The following is an 18,890-nucleotide window of genomic DNA, read 5'->3' on the forward strand; positions in this document are numbered from 1 at the left end:
TTAATAGCGCAGTGGATCAAAAAAGTTTGATCATCAGTACACATTCCGAGCGAACAGTACATATCAGCGTCATTAGGTCAAGAGAGGGCGCCATGCAATTATTGTTTCACACTGGACCACATAACAAGGCCTGAATTTACTTGCGGAGTCTAAAACCTCAGAGAAAGGACAACATAGCTACAATATTATTTCCATTGCATGTTTTTGTCATTCTGTCCAATTTTCGTTGTTGGTGTATATGGGCTCTGCTCTCATACCTTTCATAGTTTTTGCAGAAAGTACAATAATAATTATAGTTTTCAAGGAAGAACCTGACAAGTTCTTGCTCCATCGCAATCTTTACCAAATTGTTTAAGGAATTAAAATTGTTATAATCTTCTGCGAAATAACCCAGCTATTTTACACCCATTCACAAGCTGCTAAGATGTAAATAAAGTAAACAAACCCCCATGACATGAAAAACTCCACCCGTTTTTTTTTTAACTGACTAATTGTGAACACTAGAGGTCGCACTCGCACTTTTCCTGGTAGCCTGATTTTGAGCCGTAATCAGCCACCTTCGCGGAAGGGTACCAGCGGTCAACACAGAAATATTGTTCGTAGTCAGCAGTCCGCATGCGCAATTTACTGTTGTCAATCGAACGTTGAGACAAGGACATGAAGGAGATGAACAATTAACGAGGTAAACAATTTCTTTTTTTGTCAAGTTGATTGCAATAATATCAGTGGAATTTAATTATCATGCATTAAGGTATTTATAATTTCTATTATTTCAGTAATACTGGAAGTAAATGGAACAAAAACAGATGTTTTTTCCGAGACACTGCGTTAACTGCTTAGGGTTCGTAATTGTAGTGCTTTTTAAAAAACACTGCTTATTTTGCTACCCTCCTCTCGGCTCGGTCCCCTTGCGATAACGTAACCCTCCTCCCGACGGGCGCCAGGCCGGAGGGTTACGCAGTTTCCGTAATGTGTGAGGGCGAAATTGTTAAACACGTACAATTTCGATAGCTAGTCAGCAGATTTTCTCCGTTTTTACCACTTTTGAAAATCATGACACAAATTCTAGGAACACGAACTTGATCCTCAACTCAATGTCTAATAATGAATCCTACCAATACCATATCACTCAAAACACCATTGAGGAAATAATTTGAAGGAAAAGCACAAAAACTTACCAGATTACCGAGCGAAAGAGTAAAAAATGTCCCAGGTTGAAAATTCGAATCTTATGCGTACATATGCATAATGCTTGCACTATTGCCTTTTTGATTAGTGAAATTGAAAAACATCTTTTAAAAAATGCAATTTTCTGCTCGGTACTCACTGTTGTTTTTCTGCCACATGTCATGATGTAGGCCTACAGAAGAGTAATACATACAGCAAAAACAAAGTAAAAAAAAAACTATGTACAGTGTAAGTGTTGCTATCTTCAATTCAGGGCGACGCCATGGCATCACATAGTGCGCACAAATCGTTCCAAAGATAAACAACGTTTGCGTGGAGGGGTGGCGAGGGCCTCAGACACGGGCAATAAGGGGGGGGAAGGCCTGATGTGGATAGGAAGGCTGCTGTGAAGGGGAAGATGTTTTTTTGTGTGTTTACTGTTTGCTCAATTGATAAATCTAAGTTCATTATGTAGATCTATCGATATTATAAATGATTCATAAATACGGTATACCTCAGACAGTTTCGCTCTTCCTATTGGTGGAGAGCGCGTCACGTGGGTGTGTATAAACCTTTGTTCATTGGCGTGACACGCGACCTTGCACCTGTTATTATAATACAGTTTCTTCATTCCTATTGGTCGAGAGCAACGGCTGAAACAGTTGTGCCACATCACGCGATACGCGCGTTGCGCACAGCATTCCCTTATAAGGAGTTGTTAACCCGAGGGCGGCGGAGGGCTTTACCATTTTATAGCTGGAGGGGTGTTGTGTTGAAAGAAATCATTTAACAATTATAATTTTTGCATTTATTTTACTTTTTGACCAAAAAGTGATGATGTTTTTGACCGAAAAGGTATTTATGAATGGGAATCACAGTGTGTTGAATCGGTTTTCAACTAGTGGTTTAAACCCGCCGAGGCCTGGTCCTTTATAATTTACCTCGACTTCGTCTCGGTAAAATTATCAAGAACCAGGCCTCGTTGGGATTAAACCACTAGTTGAAAACCTCTTCACCACACATTGAATCCCTTATTATAACAACACATTTTATGTTACAGCAGAAGACAGGGGTGACACAGTTTATATGTCATCACCATGACAACCCCAGGGACCAGTCTATTCCCAACCATGACCTCATCCGGTTTGGACGAGGCAGGGTTATCGCAGTCTATGCCAAAACTAGCCAATGAGGGTGCTCTGCAGAAGATGCTCACAGACGAGAGAATGCGCTGTGAAACGCACAAGACAAATTACCAAACATTAAAGGCTGAACATACAAAGTGAGTCACCCTCCCAATCAATGACAATATTGCAGACTTATTATATTACTGTAATTTGTTATGAAGTAGATCTGCACAGTAACACTTGTGATTATTTAACAAGTAATGGCAAGAATTTTCAAAATGAATGTCATCAACCAACCTGTCAATTTGTCTTTAAAGACACTGGACACTATTGGTAATTGTTAAAGACCAGTCTTCTCACTTGCTGTATCTCAACATATGCATAAAATAACAAACAGAACCTGTGATAATTTGAGCTCATCGGTTGTCGAAGTTGCGAAATAATAATGAAAGAAAAAAATACCCTTGTCACACGAAGTTGTGTGCTTTCAGATGCTTGATTTCAAGACCTCAAATTCTAAATCTGAGGTCTCGAAATCAAATTCGTGGAAATTTACTTCTGTCTCGAAAACTACGTTACTTCAGAGGGAGCCGTTTCTCACAATGTTTTATACTATCAACAGCTCCCCATTACTCATTACCAAGTAAGGTTTTATGCTAATAGTGTCCACTGCCTTTAGATATATAGGCCTACAGTAATTTTGGTCAGTAATGTTTAATCAACATTTAAAATGTACAGTGATTTGTACAGTAATTAGTACAATAACATGTTATTTGTTATCAACATCTAAAAGCGTACATGAATTTCTGTAATAGACCACATATCCAAGTGTGAAATGACCTGTAATGAACCCTCCTTTGTTCAATTTTTTGTGGCATTCAGTTTTAATGTCATTATGCCCCAATACACAAAAGCCCCAAACCAAATTTATTTGTAGATTTCAACATAAACAACAGTGATAACTTTGCTTAAAATAAAAAGAACAAGAATCAGATTTTGTACGCCACATATATTTATGTACAAAAAAATTGATTGATGTTGTTTTTCTGTGGTGTTTTCCTAGACTTCAGGATGACTATCGTCGTCAGCAGCGAGATATCGAACAAACAAAGGAAGAAAGTGGCGCCATGGAGACTCGATTTCAGTCCCTTATGGCGAGGGCAAGCCGAGAACTGGCCGAGAAGATCACAGAACTGGAGGAACTTAAAACTCAGGTACAACTGACGTTGACATTTAACCTTTCTATTGAATGTAATTTCTTTTACAGTTTCATTTGAACAGAATGCAGCAAACAAAAGCAGATTTTGAAACCTAAATTAGTGTAATTTAACTTAATGCAAAGTTTATGCATGTTTAATAATGAAAGATTGAGCACTTGAAACCATTCAAAAATTCCTGTATGACGGTTTTAGATGGTGAAACAATGGGCTCAACAATCTACCAGATAGCTCTTTATTTACTGCATGGTGTGTTTGTTAGAGATTTTTGTTTTCAATTTCTTTCCATCGTCTTATTCTTTAGGCTGGTGTATTTGCTTTAAAAAAAACTTAGATTATGACTGCTTTATACATTTAAGTTCCTAGAATTACGTCACCAATGACCAGTCATGACTATGCATGTCAACTCTTGTTGTTCCCTCTCAGGCCATAACCCCAGAGAAACTGGAAGTTATGAAGGTACAGATCGCCGAGAATCTGGAGGAACCTTTTCGGGAACGGTTCGGCAAATTGGAAGAGGAGCTAGAGCACTACCGTAGTGAGTACAACAAGCTACGTTATGAACACTCATTTCTCAAATCGGAGTACGAGCATGAGACAGCAGAGCATAAACGCATCATGGAAGAGATGAAATTACAGTATGAGACCGAGGTCAGTGTTTACCCAGCTTTCATTTCAAAATCTTCTTATTTCCATTGTTATAGGGACGGTTTCATTGTTTTGCAATTTCATACATGTAAGCACAAAAACCTGCTAAGTACATGAAAATTGTGCTTAGCAAAAACAAATTACCAGCCAACATGGTCGCGACTGGTGCCCCACTAATTTTTGCTTGGCAAAGAAATTTGTTAAGCAGTAACCTCTGCTAAACAGCTTTATGAAAATGGGCCAAAAAGTTACCACTAGGTTGTTTTTTTACGTAAAAGGGAACATTGGTTTAAATTTCTTAATTTCATGACAGATTGAAAATCTACACAAAGACAAGGAGGCCATAATTGCAAAGTTCACTCAGGACAACAGCCATGATGGACAACGCGTCCGCACCCTGCAACGTGATAATGCGCAACTTCACCTCAAGGTCAAAGGTAAGGCCTGATCAATGAGAATGCTCTTGCCTGCTAGTTGAGTCCAGCAATAGCCATTGTGTTCCCGTAAACTAATAACTGGATAAGTCGATTGTTTTAAAATCTGCATACTCATTAATAAAGTTACTCTGTTAATAGTTTCATGCTTTTCAATTTGTTGTGCAGCAAATATGAAGTTAAAAAGCTTCTGGTTCAAGTATTTGTTGGTGGGGTCAAAGTTCTGAGTTACAAAACATTTTGTCTAGTGGATATATTGCAATTTGAATTTTGGTAGGCTTGGCTCAATAGGAATTGCAGTTTAAACAATGATTTTAAATGCTTGTATTTGCAAGATAATTGTATCATTCAACATGCCATCCAAATCACACAAAAAACACTAAAAATCAATATCATGATTATCATTTTTATACCATAATAATTTGTTGTCAAATTGATAAATACTACTGTCATTTTTTTATTTTAGGGCTGTTGAGTGAATTAGAGGAGATCAGAGCCCAGAGGGAACAGACAGGGTTACAATCCGACCACGTATCAAGATTGCAGACACGACAACTAACAGAACATGTAGCTACAATTAAGGCACTAGAGGTTAGTCTTGATTCAAGGGTGTTTGGAGAAAATATGCAAATCTTAAAAAAAGGGGTTGGTTCGGTTTTTTGTGCAGTAAACGCTTGTTTTAATAACAAGGGATTTATGTACTGAACTGTCTACACTGTCAAAAAAGGAAATCAATTTTGGCAGTTTCTTTTTTCTCTTCTTGGTACTTCATATCTCTGTAGCTTTAGAGACAGAGATCTTTCAAAAATCAGAAGAATAACAAATCCTCAGCCAGTCTTATATAAATACATACAGTACAGTATTTATATTTGGGTCAATTCATTTAGAACTCAGCGCATAAGATATAGGACTACTGCATTGGGTATATAAATAATGGAATCAATGTGTTGTGAAGAGGTTTTCAACTAGTGGTTTAATCCCAACGAGATCTGGATCTTGATAATTTTACCGAAACAAAGTCAAGGTAAATTATCAAGAACCAGGCCTCGGCGGGTTTAAACCACTAGTTGAAAACCGATTCAACACAATTTGATTCCCATTCATTAATACCTTTTCAGTCAAAAACATCAACACTTTTTGGTCAAAAAGTAAAATAAATGCAAAAATTATAATTGTTCAATGATTTCTTTCAACACAACACCCCTCCAGCTATGAAATGGTAAAGCCCTCCGCTGCCCTTGGGTAAACAACTCCTTATAAGGGAATGCTGTGCGCGTCGTGCGTATCGTGTGATGTGGCACAACTGTCCCGGCCGTTGCTCTCGACCAATAGGAATGAAGAAACTGTCTTATAATCACGGGTACAAGCTCGCATGTCACGCCCATGTTTTAACACTTTTTACTGGTCATAAACAAAGGTTTATACACACCCACGTGACGCGCTCTCCACCAATAGGAATAGCGAAACTGTCTGAGGTATTTATGAACAATTGTTGATATACTTCTTGAATATGCATAAAGAGTCAGATTTTCTGATGGAGTGCATTCCAGGTCTGGACGAAAAGTGTGACTTGAAGCAGGCTTGAGAAGCTTGAAATAGTTTGATTTCTTGTGGTTTTCATGAATCTATGACTTTCATGGTGTAAACATTAAATAGCTCATTGCCTAAAAAATACATCTTTTTATGTATAAAATATTTATGTTATTTTATAAATAGTTTTGACAACTCTATCAAAACAAACTGTGTATTTTTTTAGACGGAGAAAGAATCATTGAAACTGCATATTGAGCAGCTGGAGAAGGATCTGGTATCTTCCATCGACGGGCAGAGGGCGCTGTCAACCAAGGCCCATGATGCCGAGAAACGGACCATGGAACTGAGAGGTCAGCTGGAGGAGGCACTCCACCAGCGGAAGATGGAGGTAACTGAGTTGAGGATGGAGATGGTCAGGAGTAAAGGAGAACTTGAAAGGGAGAGGGATGTTTTGGCCAACGAGTTGGAAGGTTAGTAGTTACGTTTGGTAGCACACCTGTCAACTGTTGAAATTTAAATGGAATCAGCCAGATTTTTGTGATAACAGGCTGCTAAAAATCAGAGCATTCCTATTTTTGACAAGAGACAGCAATGAACGAGATCAAAAACGTCTGTCAAAAGAGGGTGCCATTTGCTTGCGACAGTAGAGATTTTCTTGGGGTAACCAGTGATTTTTGCACATTTGTACTACATTATTTGTATGTGTGTAATAAGTATTACTTGCACAACTATCTGTCAACTCGCAAAAATTGTGTTCCTATTTCTGAGGGTTTTAATGTTTTCAGGTATGCTATAGGACCTTTTTCTGTGGCAATAAAGGAAGTCTGTAATGCTTGAAAGACAAAAGACAGAAAGCTTAGTGCCATCCAGCATTGTGTTTCGTAGCACATGTGCAAGAACTCCACCATGGCAAGCAATAAAATATTGATACCATCTGATGAGGGTCTATGAGTGAGTATGTTTTGGCCCTGGGCTTAGAGTAAATGACAAGCCACAGGTGTCTGTATGGGAGGAGCAGGGACACACCAAGAAGCTGGAAGATCAAGATCATGTTTCTTGTTTGTAGCACTGTCTGGTAAGAAGTTCTTGTGTGTACTCCCAGCTCATTGGCTCCGAGTATGACAAGTGTCCCTTTAGTTATTTATTGGGTTCAATTAACTTTGTTTGCCTTCCTTCTATACACAATTATTTTTTCTAATGGGAAATTAGCATGAACTAATAAGAGTGTACTTACCTTCAACAGGCTGTCAGTCCAATCTTGAGGTATACAAGAAGTCGGCCGAGATGCAGACGTCGGCCATTGCTGAGAGGGAGAAAGAGGCAACACGTCGCATCCAGTCAGCTAGAGAGGAGGAATGGGAAAAGATTACTAAACTAGAACAACAAAAGTAAGTAATACCAACTACGACATGCTGAAAACACTTAACATTTTTCCAAATTGTTTCTGCGTATATTTAAGAGAATTTCTCTAACTTTTGTAGATGTGTGTGTCGCAGCCTTGATTGCAAGATGAAATAGTTCAGTTGGCTGAGATTATTTTGTGATATTTTGTCTTCAGTTTGGATCTTGAGGCGAGAATCCATGAGTTTGACAAGCTGAAGATAGAGGAAGATTCCCAGAAGCACGCCGAAAAGGAAAGATGGGAGGAGCTTCTCAAAACAGCCAATCAGAGAAGAGATCAGACGGAAAAGGATTTGCTTACACTCAGGTACAAGACGGAAAATGGAGATACCTTTTTGATTTGAGTATTAAACTAAACCCTCCTGATGGTTTTCATTGAACCCATTGTGTGTGGTAGGAGAGAACAGCAGTAGGCACAAGGGTGTTGATTAACTGGGCTCAATTTCATAAAGACTTTAAGCACAACAACTTGCCAAGCACAGATAGTATTGCTTAGCAGAAACAGGTTACCAGCCTAAAAGACTGATAGGCATAATTAATAAGATCCCGCCCATTTCATTCTAGTTGACCAATAAGCATCCATAATGTACATGAGGTGACTGCGTCATTCCCAAACGGTTCTCAATGGGTTGTGGTGTGTTTTATATGATCCCAATATGGTCTGCAATTGGCGGCAAAATCTCCACCACACAGGGGAGGTAAATGATACAATTGTGTTACTTCTGTTGTGTCTGTGTGAGACCGCCTGAGTGCTAAAGTCTTTACTGATGTGATGGTTTTTTTTCTTTTTTAAGAAACCGGTCAGTTTGGATCAATTGGGGAATCTTGTGGTCTGGTCTGGGACTTTATATTGTTGTTGCAAGATCGTCTCAATTAGGGAGGGCATCTGATACCTCATCAAAACTGATTTACCAAAATTTGATTAACAAAAAACCAAGACGATATCATAATCGTCTAAAAAGTGGTATCGGGGTTTTCGATAATATCGTAGTATCGTCCACGCTTACTGGTGGCCAACTAAATTTGCTTTGCAAAGATATTTGTCATTTACAGCTTTATGATATTTCACAAAGAGCTACGATTGATCTTGGCTGCAAATCAATCAGAGTCGCCAAGTTAAGTGTGATGTCACAATACAAATCACTATGGTATTACCATCAATTTATCTTTTGATGAATTTTGTTGCTTTCTGAAATCGGCCCCTGATCAGTTTGTTGTGCAACATCATACAGGGCTAAAATAGATCACCGTAACACCCTCGCTGAAGACCTAGACAAGCAACAATCCCAATGCAATGACCTCCAGCAACAACTCCAACAGACCACTATGGAGCTTCACAGCATACAAGCCATGGAACAAGAGCTGACCTCTGAGAATGACCGCCTTAAGACCACCACCAACATGCTGAGGGATGAAGTCAGGACGGCACGGCTTGAGACGGAGAGGTCTACCGAGATGTCAATGGCAAGGCTGGAGCAACAGAGGGCCTCCTGGGGTGATGAGAGGGGGCAGCTAGAGAGGAGGGTGGAAGAGCTGGATGCAGAGATTAGGGCGGGGCATCAGAAGACAGAAGAAGTGGCACAGATACACCGAAAGGTAGCTTGATAACCCTGCTGTTTCAACTGTGGTTGTATTTTGGTTATATTGACCTACTCTAGACATCTAAAGCCCAGTTCATAGTTCAAGCACCTTTTAAAGACACTGGACATTCGTGGAAAATATTTTAGTAGAAAATTACTTCTTTCTCGAAAACTACATTACCTCAGAGGGAGCCATTTCTCACAATGTTTTATACTATCAACAGCTCTCCATTGCTTGTTACCAAGTAAGTTTTTATGCTAACATTTTGAGTAATTACCAATAGTGTCCAGTGCCTTTAACTTGAGCAAATTGTTCTTAGCTAAATTGGGACTTCATAATTGGCTTCAAATTTGCATGACGTACGAACAAGACTTCATGAAGATTAAATAAACTTTCAAAATTGAAGTAAAGTTAAAATAAAAGGCATTATAGTTACTTTCATATTAATTTGACCTGAAAATTTTCATCAAACACTAACTTGAAATTTATAGCTTAATTTCAAATATATCTAAATGGCATATTTGCATTATATTTCAAAACGATGTGATTGCTTTACAGGGGTTTCTTGGAGACCATGGGATGTTATGAAGGATTTTTTGTGGTAACCCCTTCCTCGTTTTTTGTTTGTGTTTCTCCTGCAGAAAAAAAGGAAGTACCAAAAGGTGGTCGACCGGCTGACTGAAAAAATGCAATTATTACAGGCTAAAAAGGAAGAGTTGAAACTAGAGAAACAGGCGCTTAAGTAAGATAACACTCATCCATACCATTGTTCTCTGTTAATTTATTTCAAACAGAGTTACAGTTTCAGAAGTTTTTATATGAAACAGAATCTCCAAGTAGAGTTGTTCACTATTTAGTTTACTGTTGCCTTTTTGTTTACGTCCTTGAACACGCAGACAACTTTTACGTCTGGTCAGTAACTTCCAGTGGAGCCAATAGCAAGAAACGCAACAGCATTGGTTGTGGCTAAGGCTAGAATATGGCAAGTGGAACCATTTGGAGCAGCCATAGCCACTTTCATGAAGCTGTTTAAATAACCTCCTAAAATAAGCTTCGCAATAGACAGGTTACCAGCCAAATTAATATTATAATGTATACTGTTTGCGACTGGTTCCCTACTATATGTTTTGCTAAACACAATATATTTTGCTAAACACTTGAATTGTTTTGCTTCCTGAACAGAAATCAGATTCCTAAGCAGACTTATGCCAGGGCGGTTCAGCGATTGCGAGACCTCCAGCGACGCCACACAGAGTTTAGGAGCCTCCTAGCTGGTGCCAATGCCACTCTGCCCCTTACTGATGCCTCAGGCCCCATAGAGACATCCACTCCATTTGCACCCAAGATGGCCACTGACCAGGTTAAGAATTAATTAAAATGAATTTTGGTAATTAGTCAAATAGATGGAAGTTTGAGTTGAGTTTGTAACGATGGGCCGCATTTGGTACCTTTTTAACTTTTATTGTTCCTGCATTCTTGTAAACATTTTTGTGTGTGTAGCATAAGTTATTTTTTAGGTATTCTATATTTGTAGCTTAAGAATTTTAATGTTCGTAAACAAGCGCATTGATGCCACTTATTATCATGATCAAATACTAATAACTCGTTCATTTTTCTTTTCATGAAACAGACAACAGTGCATGTTGTCTATAGGCAACAGATAAAAGCCATTGTATATATTATGGGGTCAAATTTAGCTTCTGGACAATAAAAAAAAATAGAGTTTTGTCAGAAGACATCTGTAAAATGTAGTCGACATTGATATTGTTCAGACTTCTACAAATCACCACATGTCCTCCATGTCTGATGTCTAGAAAAATGTCTCTCTCTCCCCTTTTCAAGACGAACCAAAAGTCATAAGATTCTCATTTTATCCCCCTCGCAGACAAGACTTCATAATGAGGACTTATCGTACCTCCGTCGCCGTTTGGACGAGCTTGGGGACAACCAGAAGCTTCAGATGGACGCCCTGCTTGGGGAAGCCCCACTCAGCGCTCGGACTGACATCCTGTCCCCGCGGAGTGATGACGATAAAGAGAATTAAGACTAGAGTTAAGACTGTTAAGACATAAACTCCAACATTATCATGCATCGAGTTTGAACAATTCAACAATGGAGTGTTCTTAGGATATGCCCGCTGCGTGCCTTAGGTGTTCATTCAATCTATGGAAAAAGAACTTGGTTTAATGTTGTGTGTGTGTGTGTGTGTTATCTTTGTGTAACCACTTTGAGGCAATTCATCCTGGCTGCCATTTTTTGCTGGATAGCAAATTTATGCTGTCCCATTGGTCTAGCCTAAACCCAAATTTCATCCAGCTGCTTACCAAAGAATTTTACTCTTACAGCACCTGGTAATGTGCGTTCTTCTGTGGGATGAGGCAAGCACAGAATTCTACGGTAAGCAGCCCCATGACATTGGGCTCTGGTTAATTTTGCCATCAAGCATGTCACATGGTACTGTCCACTGGTTTGCTCAGCAGACACGGAATGAACTCGGCATTCTCCATTTTCTATGGTTTCAATCATGTCAGAAGAAAGGATTTATTTTACCTGCCCCTTTTTTACTTTTATATTTTTCTGAATGAAACATGAATTTTAATTCCTGCTTTCTCAAATACAATGCCTTTAAAATAGAGCCTTGTGCAGTGTTCAATGGATCAATTGACACACAGGCATTAAAAATACTCCTAGAGTAATGTATACGTAGCTTTAATTCAAAGTAAGATGTTGCGGTTGTACTGATAATTTGATCAAACTGATATGGTCATGTTTGTTGCACCCTCTGTTTTATCAAAATGCTTTTTATTACAGTGGATTATGTTGAAGATAATTGTTTTTCATTCATAATTGAGAGCCAAGAAAGAACAAAACAGTAATGAATTTTCTCGCGTAAAGAGAACTTGTTTTGTTTAAGCAAAATTTATTTGAGGTAAAATCTACGAGTATTTGTATTTATTTATTTATTTTACATGTACAAAAAGTCCCTATTTTGACCAAATGGTCACATTTTAAACTTCTTTCACTTTTGTCAAAAAACATCAGGAATAAAACACAGTATTCAAGTTGCAAGTTTATAACGTTATTTTTTTTTTAAGCATACAAACATTCCATCAGTCAATTCAATGAACTTTCCAATAATATTCACTGCCCACAAAATGCTGCAGTTTGAGACATGAAATAGTTGTTGAGTCATTATGTTTATGTTGTGATTGTGTGTTTTTTATTAATATCCTGCAATATTTTGGTGTGAACGTTGTGTCTGGGTCAAATTTCATAAAGCTGTTTACTACTTAGCAAATTTGTATTTTGTAATGCATGTATAGCAGACAGAAAAATTTGCATAAGCAAAATTATATTTCATAAGCGATCAAGAAGAATTGAGTGTGTGTGAATGCGCCTTCATAAAGCGCCTTCAGGTTATTCTTTTGATTTGCTTACAGAAAGCTGTGGTTATGAGGCACCGGCGACATTACCATTTCACATACACCATCTGTAACTGGTTTCGTGCTTATTTTGCTTACTAGAAAACAGTTTTAAAAGCAACATTTGCTTAAAGGCAGTGGACACTGTATTGGTAATTACTCAAAATAATTATTAGCATAAAACCTTGGTAACGAGTAATGGGGAGAGATTGATAGTATAAACGTTGTGAGAAATGGCTCCCTCTGAAGTAATGTAGTTTTCGATAAAGAAGTAATTTTCCACAAATTTGATCGAAATCAAGCATCTGAAAGCACACAACTTTGTGTGACAAGGGCGTTTTTTCCTTTCATTATTATCTCGCAACTTCGACAACCGATTGAGCTCACAGGTTTGTTATTTTATGCATATGTTGAGATACACCAACTGTGAAGGCTAGTCTTTGACAAGTACCAATAGTGTCCAATGTCTTTAATCAGCTCTATGAATAGCCCCCGTGTAATAAAATTTGTAGATTTTAATAATTTGTAGGCTCATATATTCTTGTATACTAAGGCCAAGTAAAATAAGAAACAAATTTCTCATCCCATACCCGCCTCCTTTTTAACCACTGCCTCCTTTATTTTTTTACTATTTTAGAAAAAGGAAAAAAAGCTTTAGTTCCTTGTTTTTTTGCCTAAAGAATTTGTCTCTTTTTACTCTTTTTCACCTTTGCAAAACAACAGCCGTTCATAGTATTCTAAAATTCTATAAAAAACATGCATGGCATGTGATGAGCAAGGCAGATCATGAGGTGAGTGTGAGCCTGGAGTCATTTATTCTACCTTGTATCAATCGTGATACAAAATAATGTTCGTAATAGAACTAATATTGCACGTGTGCTTTTTGTAGAAATAATCCAGTCGCTAAAAAATTTGTTCACTTTAGCTTTGTATTGCGTAGCATAGCTGTTTGTTAAGAAAATATAAAATGACTGGGTGGAAAGTGTGCCTAGTTTTCTGTGCATTTTGGTTTCCAGCACTTTGTTGGCAAGGTAGGCGAAGTACATATGGTTCTACTATGGTCTTCTTTCTAAACCACTATGCCTTTACCGCCCAGGGACGCGCAGATGTATCTTCTTTAGCTAAACCAAGCTGAACACATACATTTTTTCACTGTTTCTGAATTTGAAACTTGCTTATCAATTGGACTAAAATTAAACAAATCATTTGTTTTGTCATACATTGCATCACAGTATACTCAAACAGCACAATATCTGTAGCAAATATACCCTGGCTACCGATATTAAGCATGGTGGGGGTCTTGGAAAAAATGGCTAAAATTTGGAAAATAGTAAAAAGTAGTGCCCTGCCTCCTCCTTTTTTTTAATAGTCTGGACAAGAAACACGATTCTTTTTTTAGTTGGCTAATGGAATTATATCTGTCCCATGTATTGTACCGAGTGTGAAAATATTTGTTATTTCACATCTTTGAACTATCTCCATGTTTTCAACTGGCATCACAGGACCATGCGAAAAGTATTGGCCTACTTCTACAAAACTGATGACGAAGCCCAATGTGTATGGCATGGTGAAGTTTGTCTCTTGCTCAATTGTAGTTCTTTTTCTTAGTACATGTGCGCCAATATCATCCCAACACAAACCTATATTGTCTTTTATTTAACAAAATGTTGTATCATATTTGTCTTAGAAAATAAAGTTCCAACGAACAGTCATGAGAGTATTGACTTGCATTTGCAATGGTGTCATGAAATAAAAATTGTGAACATAAACGAACACACATGTGTGAATTCCTAATTTGTTTAAGCATTGACCTGGGAACAAAATAAGTTGCGGTAACGTAACCCTCCGACCTAGCATCCGTCTGGAGGGTTACGTTATCGCAACTAAGTAGGGAACTGAAACACTATGTGGACACACACTGATTCTTAAATTGTTTAAGAAAATGTTGGTTTTTTTGCACAGAAGAAGGCTATGTCCACAGAGGGTTTGTGTCTTTGTGTAAGGTATAGAGAGTCTACTTGCCAATGACTTTAATAGACCATAGTAAATCCTGTGGTAAACACTGCCATAGAAAAAGGCCACAAACAAGCTTTTGATGGGTTGGGGTCGTTTTGGTGGGCAAAAAATCAGTCAAAATTATATTTGACAACACTGAATTTAATATTTCAACTGACAACAACTTGAGAATTTCAAAGTTGTTTACCAAAAACTTAGTCTTAAGTTTTTGGTTTCTGAATTGGAGGTACCTTTAATATGAAGAGTTAAATCAATATGTGAACATAGAAAACCATAAAAGGATCTCAATACTTTACATGACCATCCGGTTTATGGACAGGAAGTGAGGTCAAATCTTGTCACTATTGTATTCAGAATTTTCATATATGAATGTGTGTGAACAATTTTGAAAATATGTGAAAGTTTTATATGTCAAAGTTTGATATCACTGAATACAAAGATGCAAATTAGGGAAAAGTTTCCGTATGGCGCCACCACTTTTTCATTCGAAATAAAATAATATAGTATCTAATTTACCTGATTGATATATCCATTTTTGTAAAAATGAGTGAAAAAGTGGTGGCGCCATACGGAAAGTTATCCCAAATTAGCTTTGGTTCTCGTGATATTAGTTGACATTATCAAACTTTGATTTTAAAAAGCGTAATAAAACTAAACTGAAACTGAAACTAATTGAAAGCCTCACCATGCTCACGTGAAGAGAAAAACAACATTTATAACAAAGTTAATTTTAATTTTTTTGTTTTTTTTTGTTTTTATGTATGTATTTAAAATCTTTGGCCAGTTAAAACTTCTTGACCGGGAGAATTCCATGGAAGGCCAACCAGTTTAAAAACTGTCATCGACAAAAAAGTGTCTGGTAATAATATTCAATTAAAATTTTGATAAATACCTTTGAGTTGAGCTCTCAAAAATTGCCGACCAAGGAAACAGCCTTGGGTTCAATTCGTCCTAAAACTTCTTGAGGTTTGGAAAAAGTATTATTTCCGTTGCTCTTAAGTAATCTGTCAGTGTCAGTTCCTCCCTTCGCCATGGAATTTTACCACATGTTAACAGACAAGCAAACAACACGGACTTTCCTCTCTGGCTCTGCGAGAAAATGTAAATAAGTGTAAATTAATTCACGTGTGCCGCGTCCTAGACTGGTCCCCTGTCTTTCAGCAAGGATAAAGACAGGTGTTAAATTTTAGAACCAGTGATTTCTTTGGATACAATGATTTCATTGGATAAACGTGCAGTGACGTAAGATATCCATGTCTGTGTTTTGAGTGGTCCCCTGTCTTTCCGCAAGGATAAAAACAGGTGCTAAATTTTAGGACCAGCGATTTCTTTGGATGCAATGATTTCATTGGATAAACGTGCAGTGACGTAAGCTTTCCACAGCTGTGTTTTGAGATATGGATGGAAAGCTTACTTTTGGTCGTCTGCTAAAATGCAGTATGTGTGTACAGTATGTATACATGTATACCTTGCATGTAATGTTGTTCGAACCGGAACTACTTTTTTGTGCATTACGTCCGAAACTATTCGAGGATAAAACTGCAACGTTGAATAAATTAACAAACCCACACCGATACAAAAGTACCCATCTTTGAAAAAAATACTAACTGCCAACTCAATGTTTATCTCATTGTAAATTAATTGTTTATGTATTATATGTGAACCTAATTTGTTGGGTCAAAAATGTGCTTTCGAAAAAGCAAGACATCCTGACACTGAAAATTAAGACCTGTAAAGACAATGAGGGAACAATTTCATAAATCCTGTAAGCACAAAACTGCGTAGCAAAAACGCAAAAAGTCCTGAAAGTTTACGTTGTTTTGACTGGTGCCCCAACCATTTTTCGCTAAGCATAGAATTTTGCTGAGCTGAATTATGCTTTATGAATTGGGCCCAGAGCCCAATTTCATAGAGCTACTTAAGCACAAAAGGTAGCTTAGCACATCCAAATTATGCTTACCAGAATAAGCCTTACGGGCAAAATAACATCAAATGCGTACGATTTTTGACTAGTGTCATGCTAATTTATGCTTAGCAGAAACTTGTTAAGCAATATTTGCCGCTAAGGCATCTCTATGAAACTGCCTGGGCCCAATTTAATACAGCCTGTAAGCACAAAAAACTGGTTAACCGCCAAAAGTCCTGAAAGTTTATGAAATTTGAAATTTCATAAGCTGTTAAGCAGAAAATACTGTTAAGCTTAAGTTTCTTTGCTAAGCAAAAAAATAGTGGGGCCCAGTTGGGTGTGCACGTGTAGTAACTAAGTGAGAGTTCATGTATCCATGCCTAGCCACAAGCAGACTATGATGAGACGACACAGTCCCTTTAATAAAACCAGGATGGTTTTGAAGGGAGGGGGTCTTAAATTTGGATATAAGCATCCAGGGAGCTAATGTTGCAACAAGAAACAAAATCACAAAATAAGTTTAAATCTGAACGCTTTAATTCCAACAAGCATTAAAAACCAAACAAGCACTGCTTCAGATGAAGAGCATAAAAAATATATTCTGTCCAAATTATATGCAAATTTACAGCTTCAAAATTAAAATAATTAACAGCTTAAGAACAATTGGCTTCTAAAAGAAGAACTAAGGTAAGAAAACCACAGCTGAAAAAAACAATAAAACAAAACAAAATGGAAAAACACAACAAACGCTTCCAAAACCCACATTTTAAACACTTTTTCAGTATTGTTTTTACAAAGTTATTGACTACGTGTAAGTACATTTATAATACACTTTGGCTTTACAAAGCATTGTCAGAAATAAATAAAGAATAATTAACAGTGTGACTAAAATACAAAAGTACAAGATCGGAAGTAGCTGATCACAGATGTACATTATTTCATTGAATTTTGATTAACTAAATATAAAACGTACACCAATTACTAGCAACAAACAATTCCATTCAGCACAAACATCTGAAATAGTTGGTACAATATTCGTTTTAGGGAATACAACATTTCTTTAGTTACTCACAAATTGTTACAAAATGGGTGCTACATCAAAAAATTGTTATTAACATCTTGCCTTGCAGGCCATTACTGTATTCAGTCATATTCAATTATTATTATTCTCGAAAGTTGAAATAAAAACAAATAGTAAGGGCGACTGTTAGCTTAATTTTTTTTTTTTTAATCCACCAACAATTCTTGTCAATAAATTCAGCTTTAGATAATGTAGCATTTTCAGGGGTGGCAGTCATTGCTGACAAAAATGCCCGAGACTAGCAACGAAATATGAGGAGGTTTGTTGAAATAAAGTCTTTTCCATCTTTTGGTAGCGCTTGGTGTCATATTCCACAAGGTCCAGGGAACAGTATCCCCAACTCAAGAGAAGTAGATCAAAGAGCAGGATTTTGTCAGAACTGAAGAAAACACAGCAATTTCCCCCACTGGGCAGGATACTGAATTAAGATAAAAGTCTGAAATGTCTCATCGCCTGCATTTCACAGATACATTACTTTTCTTGTTTGTTATACTTCTTTGTTTAATTCATTAAATACAACATGAATTTGCTCTTTGTTTTTTAATACATTTTTGTTTTTTATAAAAAAGAAACCACAAGAGTCAAGACTATGAAAGCAAGATAATAAAAAAACCAGAATCAATTCAAAGCAAGTTTGCTGCACGGACTAAGGTCTCAAGAACAAAACAATTAAATTGAAGCTCTAACAAAGTCTTAGGCAAAACATGTAAGTACATACTTTTTAATATTCTCCCTCTTTGTTGAAATTATTGTTAAAAATAATGTTTGTACAAAACATTTCAAAAACAGATTTGTAAAAAATTACATTTGCATGCCAAGTTTATAAAAATTGTAACTCAAATTTCAGTAAGTACTGGAATTTGCTATAAAAATGCATAGTAAGTAGAATGAAGAAATGTTACAATCAATCCGTAATATGGAATTTGCATAATTTATAATCGCATTATACACTTATAGTTTCATTAATTGTATTTACATCATTAATTAAAAAGCATTTTTTTTGTTCATCAGTGATTTCAAAATATCTTACAAAACCCTTACAGGTATCAGTTGTAAAAAAAATTCTACCAATCATCACTCACTAAAACAAATGAAATATCATAAACTATAATAAGTACATCTCTCTATGAACAAACACAAAAGCAAATTGTGTACAAAAACATTCTATTTTTGTTTTCATGATTCTTTCAAATGAACATAATGTTGTTCAGCATCCAGCTGTTTCACCCGAACAAATTGTGAGCGTCATAATTTTCCAACCCTGAACCCCTCAACAAAAAACTAAAACAGTCTGAATCAATGCTGTGCATAGAGTCTTTAAATGAAATGTCCAGCAATATTTGAGATAAATATTCAA

General features: G+C 36.9%; 1 protein-coding gene across 2 annotated transcripts; it reads left to right on the plus strand.

Annotated features, from left to right (window-relative positions):
- The first annotated feature begins 602 nt into the window (after positions 1 to 602).
- LOC117307192 (centrosomal protein of 83 kDa-like) lies at positions 603 to 12,701 on the plus strand. Of its 2 annotated transcripts, none has more exons than XM_033791869.1 (13): positions 603 to 682; positions 2,231 to 2,449; positions 3,358 to 3,508; positions 3,938 to 4,162; positions 4,473 to 4,596; positions 5,060 to 5,184; positions 6,350 to 6,596; positions 7,370 to 7,514; positions 7,685 to 7,834; positions 8,760 to 9,123; positions 9,750 to 9,850; positions 10,291 to 10,468; positions 10,994 to 12,701. In XM_033791869.1, exons 2-13 carry the CDS (start codon positions 2,265 to 2,267, stop codon positions 11,150 to 11,152), a joined length of 2,154 nt encoding a protein of 717 aa, XP_033647760.1. In that variant the 5' UTR covers positions 603 to 682; positions 2,231 to 2,264; the 3' UTR covers positions 11,153 to 12,701. The 2 variants fall into 2 exon arrangements, with proteins under 2 accessions (XP_033647760.1, XP_033647759.1); XM_033791868.1 differs by having other exon boundaries at positions 605 to 682; positions 2,228 to 2,449.
- Positions 12,702 to 18,890: the final 6,189 nt, after the last annotated feature.

This window comes from Asterias rubens, chromosome 2 (genome assembly GCF_902459465.1).
Source record: "Asterias rubens chromosome 2, eAstRub1.3, whole genome shotgun sequence".
In the NCBI taxonomy this organism is placed as follows: Eukaryota; Metazoa; Echinodermata; class Asteroidea; order Forcipulatida; family Asteriidae; genus Asterias; species Asterias rubens.